The sequence below is a fragment of the Durio zibethinus genome, chromosome 10, assembly GCF_047325235.1.
Source record: "Durio zibethinus cultivar Kanyao isolate XHJ-2024 chromosome 10, ASM4732523v1, whole genome shotgun sequence".
In the NCBI taxonomy this organism is placed as follows: domain Eukaryota; kingdom Viridiplantae; phylum Streptophyta; class Magnoliopsida; order Malvales; family Malvaceae; genus Durio; species Durio zibethinus.
The window spans coordinates 3,826,251-3,840,826 of NC_143171.1; the positions used below are offsets into that span (position 1 = coordinate 3,826,251).

Genomic DNA, 14,576 nt, shown 5'->3' on the forward strand with positions numbered 1-14,576 from the left:
GACGCAGAGCCTGCAGGCTGCTGCTACTACCCAGGCATCTGCAACCTTCTTTAATTAAATTTGATCTTAATTGATTATCTTCGATGCTCAGATACCAAGGTCCCATGCTCCCCAAAATCGGAAACTAAATCAAAATGTGTTTAATGCCTCCCTGGTAAAATGCAAATCTTCAATTCTGCACTTTTTTTTAGTCAAAGGCTTTGAGAATCAGAATGGGCATTGAGTGAGGCGTTCTACCTGGCTTCACCGAGGTCCAATTTGAATTAAAAGTGTAATCAATCAAGTTTAAATTAATATAATATTAAATTTAAATTGATATTCAATTTTAAATTTGATGTTCAAATTTGATTTGAGTTCAATCAAATTTTTTTTAATTCGAATTCGATTCGAAATAAAAATCAGATTATTTAAATTTATTCAATTAGAGTCAATTATCGAGTAAAAATAAACTCAATTTTTATATTTAATAAAAATTTAATTATTTATACTTGAGTTTAAGATATTTTATTAATTAAAATAAATTAAAATATAAAAATTTGATTAAATTGGTGAACTATCCAAATTGGATATAAAAATACTTGAATTTAATTTAATCAATAAATCTAATTATTTAAGTTTAAATTCGATTCGATAATAACTGAATCAAATTTGAATTAAATCTAAATAATTTATAAATAGTAATATATCATTTATAACTCTAATATAGATGCTTTGGAAATTAAATTTAGCATCAATTTTCTCAAAGGTCAAAGTTCTCACTCCAATATTGAATTTTGCTGCTCCAAGTTTGTTTGATTGAATTTTTTCACTTAATTTTGATTTTTTATTAAAATTTGTTCACTAAAATTAATTTTGAATGATTTAAAGAAAAATTTTAACAAAAATATTTTTTTAATAATTAACAATAATAAATTAATTAATAAAAATTTTTAAAATTAAAAATTGACATAGAAAATTTCTTTTATAAAATGTTAAAACTTAAATTTTTTCTCTTTTTTTTTTTTTGATCGTTCTCTTATTATTTAAGTTGCGGATGACCAATGATGGTATTAGTTAGTTGTGAATTGTGATACTCTAAGGTGAAATTTGATTGTCCAACACCAAATGTAACATGTCCATGTCATTTTTTAAAATCTTTTTTTATGTTGGTATTTTTCTTCTTTGTCATATGATTTTTTTTATTTTTAATTTTAATTTGATACATACATAATATTAGATGAAGTATTTTGCAATTTTCTTCCTTTCCACATAATTTTTTTTTTAATTTGATATAAACAAAATATTCTGTTCTTGTTAAATTTAAAAAAAAAAAAAAAAACAACATGAAAAAAGGATTTAAAAAACAATATTGTGGAAGGGATATGGCAGATTTGACATTTGGCACTACTGATTAATGTCATAATGGATCACGAACGGCTTCAAGAGTAAAAAAAAATGAAACAAAGAAATTTAAAAGTCTGTCAGTTTTTTATTTTTAATATTTTTTATTAATTATTGAAAATGAATATTTTGAAAGATTTTTGGTTAAATTTTATCCTAAAATCATCCAAAAATTAAAATTTAATGACAAAATTCAATAAAAATCAAGATCTAGCGGCAAAATTCAATATTGAAATAAAAGCATAGTGACAAATTTATCCTTAAACCTTTTATATACTACATGAATGTATAGATTATACAAACGTGCCAAATATGACAATTTTTAATTATGCTTCATCCCTTGGGTTGATTCCTAAAACCCATCATATCCCAAGCTTGAAATTCCCAAACAAAGCCTATTGACTCAAGAAGTAATCATGGTTGCAATGATGGTTTTAAATTTTTTTGTCGATAATTTGCAATAACACAATATAATTTTGTTTTCCATAGTTAATAATGCTACTAGCTAGTCAAGTGAATAACGTTACTTTTCCTTTGAGGGAAAAAGTATAACCCACTATGCTTTTGCATTATATCTGCAGCCAACTTTAGATTACCCTTTTTTCCCAATTTGAGGCCATCTCAAATGCCCCTGAATGAATAGACTGAAACCAACCCTTTCCCAATTCCCTCCATTATTCTTCAAGTTGCCTCTAATTTTTGGCACCACCGGTTATCAGCAATCAAGCCCCAAATTCCAACAATGTAGTTTCATTTTCAAACACACCGTAATTTCTTGACTTGCCTAACTAAAGAAAATGAAATCTTCCATGGATTCCAATAAAACCTGTGTCTTTTCAAAAACCAAGTCTTACATCAATGCCTTAATTGACAACCTATCTTGGGTTTGTAATTTGTTTCCATTTCTTCCGATCCAGATAAGGAATCGAGGGCTTCTTTTGTCACTTACTCCTTAAACTGCCAAAATTCAAAGGGAATCACGTTTTCTAGCTCCCCTGTTTTCCACAAATCCTCGCCTGTAATTACAAAACCCGTTTAATGCAGCAGTGTTCTCGCGACAACCCATAAAGATAAAACCTGAAAAGAAAGTAAAGGCGGTCGAAAAGTAGAAGAAGTTTCCAACGTTCAATTAGAATTTATTCGCCTCTTTCATCGCTTTTCATGTGAAACTCTGAAAATTCTAAATCCTAATCCTACTTTTTAACTTCTTTTCCTCGTAGTTGCCACCGTCTTCATGCGATAGTTTCATTTCTCCTCAACGTTACTGTCTTTCGCTTTTGTTACAAAACCTGCAAAAAAACCAAACCTGGAACAAAGCATGCTCTTTCGAGTGTTTCTGTTTTTTCTTTGAAATGAGAAACCCAAATTTCAAAACTTTCCTTTTCTTAATTTTGTGGTTTTCTTTCGTTCTTCCTCTAGTGATCTCAATTAATGGAGACTCCCAAATCTTGGTTCGGGTCAAAGATTCTCAGCTCAATGACCCGAATGGAATGCTCCATGACTGGGTTATTTCAACGCCCGATCAAAGCCCGTGTAATTGGACTGGCATTACCTGTGAAACTCAAAACCAAACTGTTGTTTCAATTGATCTTTCTGTGTTTGGTATCTCAGGCGGGTTTCCGTTTGGGTTTTGTCGGATTTGGACCCTCCGAGCTCTCTCCCTCGCCGGAAATTTCCTCAATGGTTCAGTTTCTTCTCAAGCTCTCTCTTCATGTTCTCATCTCCAAGAGATTAATCTCTCCGACAACTTATTCACCGGCGAGTTACCGAATTTCCCTTCTGAGAATTTGGAAGTTCTTCAACTTTCTAACAACAACTTCACCGGCGATATCCCCCCGAGCTTCGGACAGATACATGCTCTCAAAGTTCTCCAACTTGGCGGGAACTTACTCAACGGAAAGGTTCCTTCATTTTTAGGTAATCTCACTGAGTTAACCCACTTCGAACTCGGTTACAATCCTTTTAAAGCAAGTCATTTGCCGAGCGAAATTGGAAACTTGTCGAAACTCGAAGTTCTATGGTTGACGAAGTCGAATCTTGTCGGAGCAATTCCTGCTTCCATCGGAAATCTGGTTTCGTTAAAAAATCTCGATTTATCAAGTAATTTTTTGAGTGGTAAAATTCCAGAAAGTTTATCAAGGTTAAAAAATCTGGAGCAAATTGAGTTTTATGAAAACCAGTTATCAGGTGAATTACCTGAGAGTCTAGCTAATCTGAAAGCTCTGCTTCGATTCGACGTGTCACAGAACAGTCTCACCGGTAAATTACCAGAGAAAATCGCTGCGTTGCCTCTCGAGTCTTTAAATCTCAACGACAACTATTTCACCGGAGAAATTCCTGAAGTTTTAGCTTCCAATCAATATCTCGTGCAGTTAAAACTCTTTAACAACAGCTTCACCGGAAAGTTACCTTACAACCTGGGTAAAGTTTCTCCTTTAGAAGATTTGGATGTTTCAACAAATAATCTTACCGGGGAGTTACCGCCGTTTCTTTGTTACAAAAAGAAGCTTCAACGCATTGTCGTTTTTAAGAATCAGTTGTCGGGAAACATACCGGAATCCTACGGTGAATGTCACACGTTGAATTATATTCGAATGGGTGATAATGCACTTTCTGGTTTGGTGCCGGAAAAATTCTGGGGTCTCCCTTTATTACAGTTCCTTGAATTAGAAAACAATCATTTCGAAGGTTCGATTTCTCCTGTAATCTCAGCCCTTCAGAAGCTGACAAGTCTACGAATTTCTGGTAATAATTTCTCCGGCGAGATTCCAGAAGAAATTTGTCGGTTGGAGAATTTGACACAAATTAATTTGAGCCAAAATAGATTTTCCGGTGAACTGCCGCTTTGTATCGCTGATTTGAAGTTGCAAAAGCTTGATTTGCAAGATAATGAGTTAACAGGGAAGATACCAAGTTCAGTGAGTTCGTGGACAGAGTTAACCGAGTTAAACCTGGCCAGAAACCGATTCTCAGGCGAAATTCCACCCGCCCTCGGTAGCTTGCCGGCATTAACTTACCTTGATTTGTCCGGTAATTTACTGAGTGGTAAAATTCCAGAGGATTTAACGAAGTTGAGGCTGAACCAATTTAACCTTTCGGATAATAAGTTGAACGGTAAAGTGCCTTCAGGTTTTAATCACGAGTTTTTCATTTCGGGTTTATTGGGTAATCCGGATCTTTGTAGCCCGAATTTGCAACCGCTTCCTCCGTGCGCTAGAACCAGACCCACCACCTATTACGTTGTGGCTATTCTAGCAATTTGTTTTCTCCTTCTCATCGGGTCAGTCCTATGGTTTTATAGAACCCGCTCCAAGTTTGGAAGTAAAACCCGACGCCCGTATAAAGTCACAGCATTTCAACGAGTCGGGTTTAGTGAAGAGGAAATATTCCCGTTTCTAAAAGATGAGAATATCATCGGAACAGGTGGATCGGGTCGGGTTTACAAGGTTAAACTTAAAACGGGTCAAACCGTGGCAGTTAAGAGACTATGGGGAGTTAAACCCGAGACGGATACAGTATTTAAATCTGAAATCGAGACATTGGGTCGGATCCGACACGGCAACATCGTAAAATTGCTGATGTGTTGCAGCGGAGAAGAGTTCAGGCTTTTGGTTTATGAGTACATGGAGAACGGGAGTTTGGGTGACGCGTTGCATGGGGATAAGTGCGCAGGTTTAATCGATTGGCCTAGGAGGCTCACGATAGCCATCGGCGCAGCTCAGGGGCTGGCTTATTTGCACCATGATTGTATGCCTGCTATCGTGCACAGAGATGTGAAGAGTAATAATATACTGTTGGACGAGGAGATGATGCCACGTGTGGCGGATTTTGGTTTGGCTAAAACGTTGCAGATTAAAGTTGGGGATTGCGATGGGGCCATGTCTCGAATCGCCGGGACCCATGGCTACATTGCGCCAGGTCAGACGGTTTCTATTTTTCCTATATATATATTTTTTCCTTCTCATAAATAATATTTGAATTGATTTTTTAATTAAATTTTTAAAACTTTGATCATTTTACAAAATATTTTAATTGGTAATAATATATTTAAAATAAAATCTAATTTTTAAAAAATTGATCATCAAAAGTCAAAGTAAATTTATTTTTTAGTAATAAAGTATTTTTATGTTGATTTTGTCAATTGACATGTTTTAAACTAGATGTTGCTAAAATGGTGGTAGTGCACCTAACATTTTGTGTTATTCAACTGTTAAGCTTTGATGGGTTTGGTATGTGTTGATCGTGGAAGCTAAACCTTGGACCACTATTTTTTCTTTAAATGTATGTGAATTGCATAACATATACTTTTAATGTCAAATTTATTATTATATTAATGAATATTAATTTTTTTCATTCTATTTCTATATGGTTGAATATAGCTTTTTTATTTCCAATTACATTGAATTTTTTAACAGAAAAATAACAAAATTGAAATATTCCATCAATTTTTTGGTTTAAAAAAAACTAATTAATGTACAATATAATGATAAATATATGCAATTTCTATTTTTTTTTTTTTTATGAATGATAATCTGTTTTTAATTGTAATATTTGCATTTGTTGATTTAAACATATTTAATATGCTATGATATGTGATGCAAGTTAGCTTACCAGTCCCTGCTGTTGAAATGGTTGCAGAATATGTTTACACTCTAAAAGTGACTGAAAAGAGTGATGTTTACAGTTTTGGTGTGGTGCTGCTAGAATTGATTACCGGCAAAGGGCCAAATGACCCTTCATTTGGTGAGAACAAAGACCTAGTGAAGTGGGTCACCGAGGCTGCTCTATCATCATCATCATCATCATCATCCGCCGTTGGAGGAATGGACAGTGGTGAGAAATGCTTTAGAAACCTAGCCCATATTGTTGATCCAAGGATGAACCCATCTGCATCTGATATGAAGGAGATTGAGAAAGTTTTGAATGTGGCTCTTAAATGTACCTCTGCATTTCCCCTTAGCAGACCTTCCATGAGAAAGGTAGTTGAATTGCTTAAGGACCAAAGATGTGGGCAATTGGTAGCTGTATGACTTTGAGACAACCCGTTGTAGCACATCTTCCCTTCTTGTGCCAAAGTAGTTTGCTAACATGGTGGGTTAGCCCTTGTATTTTGAGTAGTTTTGTTTATGTATATTTCTAAGTAATGAGAAATGTAAAATGGGTTGCTTTGCCTTTTCATTTACAGAGAAATTTCACCATTGAATTGCACCAAATTCTAAATTTGCATGGTATTATTTACCAGTGAAGCGATGTTAAATGCTAATAATTGTATAATATATCGATAGAATGTTAAATTTTTAATTTTAATAATTAAAATTTAATTTATGATATTTTTAAATCCATCCAATTATATTCATAACATAAATTTGAGATATGACAGCTTAGCTAATTTCTTCCCCATTTGATCAAAAAGCTAAAAGTTGGTTGATGCTTCTGTGATGGAAAATTGCACCAAAAAGAAATCGCTGCAAGTTGCATAAACTTGCATGCCTCTACCCATATTTATTGCAGATGGATGGCAGGCATCCATTTTTGGATCACATCATGAATGCTTGGCTTACAAGCCAAGGGTGTGTAAATTCTCAACGACATCACACCAATCTGTTGATGTAAACGGCCTACATTTTTCCCTTTTTTTTAAATATATAAATAAAATAAAAATATGTGTTAATTTTTTACTATCATTTACGAAGTTAAAAAAATTTATTAATAATAAATAAAAACAAACTCTTTTAAAAAAGCACTTTCCGAATGGGTTAATTTCATTTTCAAGGTTTTGAAATTTGGACTAAAACCCTGAATTTATTTAAAAGAGATTGTCAATCGAAACTATACTTCAATATTCTAGTGCCCGAATGCTACAGTCAATACGACGTCGTAGCCCTTAAAACTTTCAATTGCATCGTTCAATTAATTTTAGGGTGGTTGACGCTGGCAGTCAGTCTAACCACGGTTAATTATCTCCATTTTTTACATTGTCAACCTCCTCCTCGGCTATATAAACCGAATCAACGAGAATTAAAATCCTGCATTGCATTTTCGCATCGACTAAAGAAAGAAAGAAAGAAGAAAAGGAAAGGCGTCTTAATACACGCATTCTCTTTTGTTCGATTGCCATTGTTTTCGAATTTTCGAGCTTTTCCGACTCGATTTTAGTCTTCTTAAAGAAAATGAGAGAGTGCATTTCGATCCACATCGGCCAGGCCGGTATTCAGGTCGGCAATGCCTGCTGGGAACTTTACTGTCTTGAGCACGGCATTCAGGTGAATTTTCAATTCCTAAGCTTGATTCTTTGCTTTCGCAGCTTATTTCAATTATTTTCTTGTAGATCTACGGTTTTGACTTCATACATTTTGTTAAAATGTGTTCGACTTTAGATGCTTATTTTCATTTTTTTATGTTGGATTTTCATGCTTATCTGAGATAAATTCGCGATTATAGTTTATTTTGTTTATAAATATTTGGCATCGGATTTCATGATTTGTCCAAGCTACCTGGTTATTAACTGAATGCGTAAAGAGTCTTTAAATGAAATGTTTGATATATTAGTTTTATATGAGTTGGCTCTTAAGTTTGTTTTATCTCCTCTCATTTTGATCAGATCTGATCCTTCCCCGAAACAAATTGCTCGCTTAGTAACCGTCTGATTATGTATCTTTTTCTCTTTTGGCAGACTTGCTTATTACTTTGAAAATTTATTTTTCACTTACTGTCATGGTTTTGAATTTGGGAGATGAATATGTCATCCAAAATTGGAGTGGATTCAAAGTGTGAACAGCTAATCCCAAGTGTTAAATTTTGGAATTAATAGAATTGTTTGTTAATGTTTTTATTGAAATGGTTTGTGAGATCATCAATCCTTTATTGTTCAATGACTCTTGCTGTATTCGCCTTTTATAATATTTCTCAAACTTTAATTGTCTTTGCATAGCCTGATGGCCAGATGCCGAGTGATAAAACCATCGGTGGAGGTGATGATGCTTTCAACACCTTCTTTAGTGAAACTGGTTCTGGAAAGCACGTTCCTCGTGCAATTTTTGTAGATCTTGAGCCCACTGTCATTGATGAGGTTAGGACTGGAACATACCGCCAACTCTTCCACCCTGAACAGCTCATTAGTGGCAAGGAAGACGCAGCTAACAACTTTGCTCGTGGCCATTATACCAGTAATAATTCTGGTCATCTTCAGTTTTGTATTATACTTACTGCTTGAAATGCTGATCGCTTAAACTAGCTTCTATTTTTCTCAGTTGGGAAAGAGATTGTTGATCTATGCTTGGATCGCATCCGCAAGCTTGCTGATAACTGTACTGGTCTACAAGGGTTCCTTGTTTTTAATGCTGTGGGTGGAGGCACTGGTTCAGGACTTGGATCCCTTCTGCTGGAACGTCTCTCAGTGGACTATGGAAAGAAGTCAAAGCTGGGATTCACTGTGTATCCTTCACCACAGGTTTCAACCTCTGTTGTTGAGCCTTATAACAGTGTCCTCTCTACCCATTCCCTTCTGGAACATACAGATGTTGCTGTGTTACTTGATAATGAAGCCATCTATGACATATGCAGGCGCTCTCTTGACATTGAGCGTCCCACTTACACCAACCTTAACCGCCTGGTTTCTCAGGTATAGTTCATGGTCTTGTCTGTTGAATATCTACTTTTATCAGGGAATGCAAACTAATTTTCTTATGATTAATGGTTTAGGTGATATCATCACTGACTGCCTCCTTGAGGTTTGATGGTGCCTTAAATGTGGATGTCACTGAATTTCAGACCAACCTTGTTCCATACCCCAGGATTCACTTCATGCTTTCTTCTTATGCTCCTGTCATCTCAGCTGAGAAGGCCTACCATGAGCAGCTGTCTGTTGCAGAGATCACCAGCAGTGCCTTTGAGCCCTCATCCATGATGGCAAAATGTGATCCTCGCCATGGCAAGTACATGGCTTGCTGCTTGATGTACAGAGGTGATGTGGTGCCTAAGGATGTCAATGCTGCTGTGGCCACCATCAAAACCAAGCGCACCATCCAATTTGTTGACTGGTGCCCAACTGGATTCAAGTGTGGTATTAACTACCAGCCCCCAACTGTTGTTCCAGGTGGTGATCTTGCTAAGGTGCAGAGAGCCGTGTGCATGATCTCCAACTCAACTAGTGTTGCAGAGGTGTTCTCTCGTATTGACCACAAGTTTGACCTCATGTATGCAAAGAGAGCTTTTGTGCACTGGTATGTTGGTGAGGGCATGGAGGAAGGTGAGTTCTCTGAAGCCCGCGAGGATCTTGCTGCCTTGGAGAAGGATTACGAGGAGGTTGGTGCTGAGTCTGGCGAGGGTGAAGATGGTGATGAAGGAGATGAATACTAAAACTGTATGTGTATTGTTGTTCTTGAGTAATGGTTCGTGTTACTACTATGCTTTCATAATGGTTGGACTTGGATTCCAGTAATCTTACCTATATTGTACTGCTTTGCTTTGTTAAAGTAGCTTGACTTCGTTCCTGTACTAAAATTTTTGTCAATGATATGCTTGTGGCTTGAGCCACAAGTCCCTGTGCCTGCCTTGAACTCTTACTCTTCCCTCTGGCTCAGGCTTTTCTCTCATGGTTACCATTGGACAGCTGTTTTTTAGTTCCCAGGGAGAATGGTTAACTATTAGATGTTTTGCTAAAAACGAAGCATCCCAAAAAATTTTTACACTTACTTGCATGAGAAAATGTGTATTCAATCAGCACCAGAGAAAATCTGAAGCGTTTGATCAATGGTGCTAAAATATTTCATTTTATACTGTGCCACACGTGAAATATGGAAATTTTTTAGAACTTATTAGTTGGTTTGCAACAGAGACAGAAGGACAAGCGGTCAGCAGGAACATGAAACAGAGAAAAAAAGCTGTAAACTATTCCTTCTCATTCTCTTTGTGTTGAAGAAGACATTCGAGCTCCTTTTACGCTCTTTAATGTCTTTGACTCTCTCTCTCTCTCTCCCCTTCCTTTAATTTAGCAATTTAGCTACAGAAAGAGCACTTAAGTTTCTCCACATTCATCCATAGAAGATACGTTTTTGAGCTTGTAAAAAGTACTCAGTTAACGCTATAGAAAAGAAGAAGCATAAAAAACTTGCCTCTATTTCTAATCAAGAATCTGACTCAAATGACCTCTTGGTATGTGACCCTTTTCTTCTTTATGATTGTTCTTAAGAAGGATTTGTCGTATTTAACTTGTTCTTTGGATTTAAACATGGCGTCTTTTAGCTAAAAATTCATTGATTGATAGGTTATTCTGGGGCTTCTTTCTTACTTTCTACTTTTTTGTGTTCCCAATATGTTTGGGTCGAAGGAAAAGGAGAGTATTGCTACGCTAGTGCTCCAATTTTTTTTTTCTTGTTTTCGATTATAAAAAAAAAATCTGAGTGCCAAATTGTTCTCATTTTTTGAGATGACAAGAACAAAACTTTTCATTTTAGCATGGTGGAGTGAGAACTCGTTCATATTCTCTATGCTTTTGGTGCTGTTGTTTTGATTTCTAATCCTAGGCGATTAACAGGTCAAGTTATAATAGTTGAATAATGTTAACTGTATGTGGTGGAAAATCATGTTTTCTGTATATTACAATGGAAATTATATGTTATTAGCAATGGACCAGTTCCTTTCATCCCATTGTAGCCATCCATTTCCACTCCGCAGCTGATGGATGGCCGTGATGAGATGACTAATGAGTGAGGTTGGTAAGTGTTTATAACTGCATATTGTTTTCCAATTTTAATGAGGTGAATTTATCATGAACATAGCGAGGAAGTTAAGAAGAACAAAACCAATCAAATGAGGCACTTGCTGCAAAGAATACCAAAACTGGTAGCTTTTCACAAGAAAATCTTTCTTCCTTAAATGAGCAATATCCACATATTCTTCAACGGCTATACACCACTCAACAGACGGCCCAGCAGTCTTGCTTGAAACCAAGACCTTGTGCACCAAGCCAATCAACTCCTATTCTTGTAAGCGGATGGCAGCAAGTAGCACCAATGCAGCCAAATTCCCCTAATCGTCCAATCCAGCAGGGCCAAACCCCAGTGCTTTTAGCTCAATCAACCACACCCTTTTGGTTGCCACAGCGAACTAGTTATCATCTTCCTGGAGTAAGCCTGCCTGCTAAATTTCAGCCATTAACTTCCATCTCAACAGTTGATGCTAGCTGGAAACCGTCTGCTATAATTGGAGCATCGACCTCAAGAAGCCAACATGAAGTTCAAAATCTCTGTTACCATTTGGCCCATACCCAGGTTTTCCAGGTAGTATTGCAACTAAGTAGTTTAGTAAGGCAAGCCAAAGTTCTTTCCAATTCATGTTTATCATCTCAAATTATCCTGTGTGGTTATAATTAGTGCAAATTGATTTATTACATCTAACTTGATTGCAAACTGATTATCAATGGATATATGATGCTAATATGATTTGTCATTGATTTGAGCATTCGTCTAATTTATCTAGCATAGTTTCTAAATTAGTCTTCAAGAAGTTGCTAAATGCAACTTCTTCAAGATGTTGAAGCGATGTAATGGTGGAGTTTTCATGTTAACAGGTCCTTGGGATCCCTCTTCTTGGTGGACTCGTGGTCAACAATCTCAGCCATCTTTCAACTATATTTTTCCAGGAGTTTATGGCTACTTTTCTTCAGCACCTGAACCAATGCCTAATTGCTCAGCAACCTATGGAGAGTCCTCTCAAAGAGGGATTATCCTGCCAATGGGAAAACTTTCTCAGAAGCACCAACTACTTTGGGAAGCTCAAATGGTAGTGTTTTCTTCACCTAATGTTATTTTAGTACTGTTTTCCTCTTTTCTAACCATGATTGTTAACACTTTAATTTATCTGTTTCTATATGCAGTCAATTGAGAATGTTCAACTATGGAGCGTTATTGGTCAGTTGCAATCACAAATAGCTGATTACAAGAGCAGCTTAACAAAGCTTGAAGCTCAGGTTTCAGCTCTGAGACCATCCGTGGATGAGCCTTCCGCTCAAGTTGTTCGGACTGGCTTATCTGGAGCAGCATCAAAGAGGGGGACACCTAAGAGGTCAGTTGCTTCAGTTGATGTGTCGGCTTCTCCTGATGAGTCTCATCCTCGAGCAAGAGTTAGAAAGCCTGCAGCAATTAAAGTTCAACCTGAGGCTAGAGTTCTTGTTTTTGATAAAGTTGCTCTGAACAATTTGGAAAAAACAGGTCAGTCCACTTCGAGTACCCTGAAAGATAGTGGCGAGAAGATCCCATTTGTCATAACAAATCGTAGTGTTAACTGTGAAGTTGATGGAGATAATTTATCAATGCCTGCATTCTACAATCAAGTTCACTAGGAAGGTCCTGGCATCCAAATTTATTTGTGGCTGTGGGATTGACAAGAATTCCTCTTTAGAAATGAAGACTAATGGCAATAAGGTAGATGCCCCTAAAGCTGTCCTTTCGATTCCGTCACAGAAACCTAAAGAAAACAACAAGGATGCTTCAGTTACAAACATGGGAGTGACAAGTGATGAAACTCTTAGTTGGCCTGCTAGTGTCCACCAAAAAGAGCCTCAATCGGAGAAATATATATAATACTATCTCCCGAAGTTTCTATGATAAGGCTGTGTAATAATACAAGCAGGATAACTCTTCCCTGTATGGAGTTTTGTGAATGATGAGGATGCTTCAGATGAGCTTGAAGATGCTGTAGTAGTCTCAGCACACGATGAAAATGAAGAGGAAATAGTAGATAATGTTAGCTCAGGAGCTGAAGATATCACTCAAACAAAAGATTCTTGTTTGACATGAAATGTACTTGATAATGGATGATTATGCTCAAATGGGCCAATATATTTCTGCTTTCATTGACGTCTGACGTTGTTAAAGTAAAGTTATCCTCTTTAATATTAAGTTTTTATATGATATTATATTTAAATTGAATTTTTTTATTGTTATCAATCGATTTTAAATTTATTACTTGTACAGCAAGAAAAGTTCAAATCAGGCCCAACGTTGGTTCAACCGACTTATAATGTTAAACCTACCAATTAAGATAAGATGTTGAACAATTTTTATATGATTTGTGGAATGGGCCCAGTAACAGCAGGCCTAGACTTCTTATTTTCTTGAATTTATTTTTAAAACTTCTCGCCCTAACCTTGTTCTATGTTTCTGTCTTACATATAGATACGGGAATTACGGGACTATATGGCCCAATACAAAAAGACACGAGATGAAATTTAAGATTTAGTTTAATTAATTTATATAAATTATTTTTTAAAAATAACATATTATAATAAAACATTTATAATTCTTTTAACACGTAATTGCTAATGTTTTGGTTACATCTTTATCGTCCAAGACCGATTATTAATTTTTTATTTTGAAAGAAGGAAGAAAAGTTTGAACACTTTAACTTATATACGAATGATGAAGAACAAGAATCGAAAATTCCAAATCTAATTGACAATTAGAGTGGAAACATGATGAAATGTGACAAATCCTTCCAACCCCAACAAGAAGAACCCATTCTAATTCCTAAGTACATGTTTTGTATTATGGCCAGGTTGAGAAAAGCATACTTAGGATACCAAAAGTAAACAAAGAATAAAATTAACCTTACCCTAAGTTTGAACAAGGAAAATTCTTGGATTCCAATGTTCATTACCATATAAAATTCATGAACACAAAATGTATATGTCATTCATCCTTGATGACTCCTCCCATCTGCAAAAACTAAACGTGAAATTCATGCCATATGGCAATCTTTCTACAATTTCCAGAAGCCCATGGCCAACATTTATATCACTATCAGAAATGTTGAAATGAATAAAAAGTGTGTCATGTTCTGGTGTGACCATTTCTGGTGTTTATGTATGGTGGGTTATTATTAAAATCAATCTTTAGGAGACAATTAAAGTTCTTTTAGGTAAGGAAGGAGAAGATTGTATCATCTTGGGAATCATAGTCAAAGTACTTGTTTATTTGATTGGACAAATGATTGAAATCTTATATCTTTAAGTGGCTATCATAAGGAAAAAAAAAAAAGCTGGTTTCCATTTCACTATCTCAAATTATTAATATGCTTATTACAATATATTAATTCTTTTCTTGTTTTTTTAATCAATTTGCAATATTTCATTGCATTTTATCAATCCTGTTCTTGTCAACCATAGTCTTAACTTCAAGTTCATACTAAATATTATT

At 35.6% G+C, this 14,576-nt stretch overlaps 2 protein-coding genes and 1 pseudogene across 3 annotated transcripts; all 3 read left to right on the top strand.

The window, feature by feature from the left end:
* Positions 1–2,179: 2,179 nt before the first annotated feature.
* On the top strand, positions 2,180–6,558 carry HSL2 (HAESA-like 2). The gene is made up of 2 exons (XM_022885983.2): positions 2,180–5,298; positions 6,019–6,558. The coding sequence occupies exons 1-2, from the start codon at positions 2,733–2,735 to the stop codon at positions 6,408–6,410; spliced, it is 2,958 nt and encodes a 985-aa protein (XP_022741718.2). The 5' UTR covers positions 2,180–2,732; the 3' UTR covers positions 6,411–6,558.
* Positions 6,559–7,408: 850 nt separating this feature from the next.
* LOC111292422 (tubulin alpha chain-like) lies at positions 7,409–9,938 on the top strand. The gene is made up of 4 exons (XM_022884809.2): positions 7,409–7,643; positions 8,312–8,546; positions 8,631–9,001; positions 9,082–9,938. Exons 1-4 carry the CDS (start codon positions 7,551–7,553, stop codon positions 9,736–9,738), a joined length of 1,356 nt encoding a protein of 451 aa, XP_022740544.1. The 5' UTR covers positions 7,409–7,550; the 3' UTR covers positions 9,739–9,938.
* A 1,145-nt stretch (positions 9,939–11,083) lies between these two features.
* LOC149516360 (uncharacterized) lies at positions 11,084–13,223 on the top strand (annotated as a pseudogene). The gene is made up of 4 exons (XR_016345459.1): positions 11,084–11,096; positions 11,176–11,660; positions 11,951–12,162; positions 12,257–13,223. The product of XR_016345459.1 is annotated as an uncharacterized LOC149516360 (transcript).
* Positions 13,224–14,576: the final 1,353 nt, after the last annotated feature.

Bases quoted from the DNA above. Each gene is read 5' to 3' on its own strand.
- HSL2 (XM_022885983.2), top strand. From the start codon at position 2,733: ATGAGAAACCCAAATTTCAAAACTTTCCTTTTCTTAATTTTGTGGTTT. The intron at 5,299-6,018 runs GTCAGACGGTTT...AAATGGTTGCAG, and splicing joins CCATGGCTACATTGCGCCAG to AATATGTTTACACTCTAAAA.
- LOC111292422 (XM_022884809.2), top strand. From the start codon at position 7,551: ATGAGAGAGTGCATTTCGATCCACATCGGCCAGGCCGGTATTCAGGTC. The intron at 8,547-8,630 runs GTAATAATTCTG...TATTTTTCTCAG, and splicing joins TGCTCGTGGCCATTATACCA to TTGGGAAAGAGATTGTTGAT. The intron at 9,002-9,081 runs GTATAGTTCATG...TTAATGGTTTAG, and splicing joins TTAACCGCCTGGTTTCTCAG to GTGATATCATCACTGACTGC.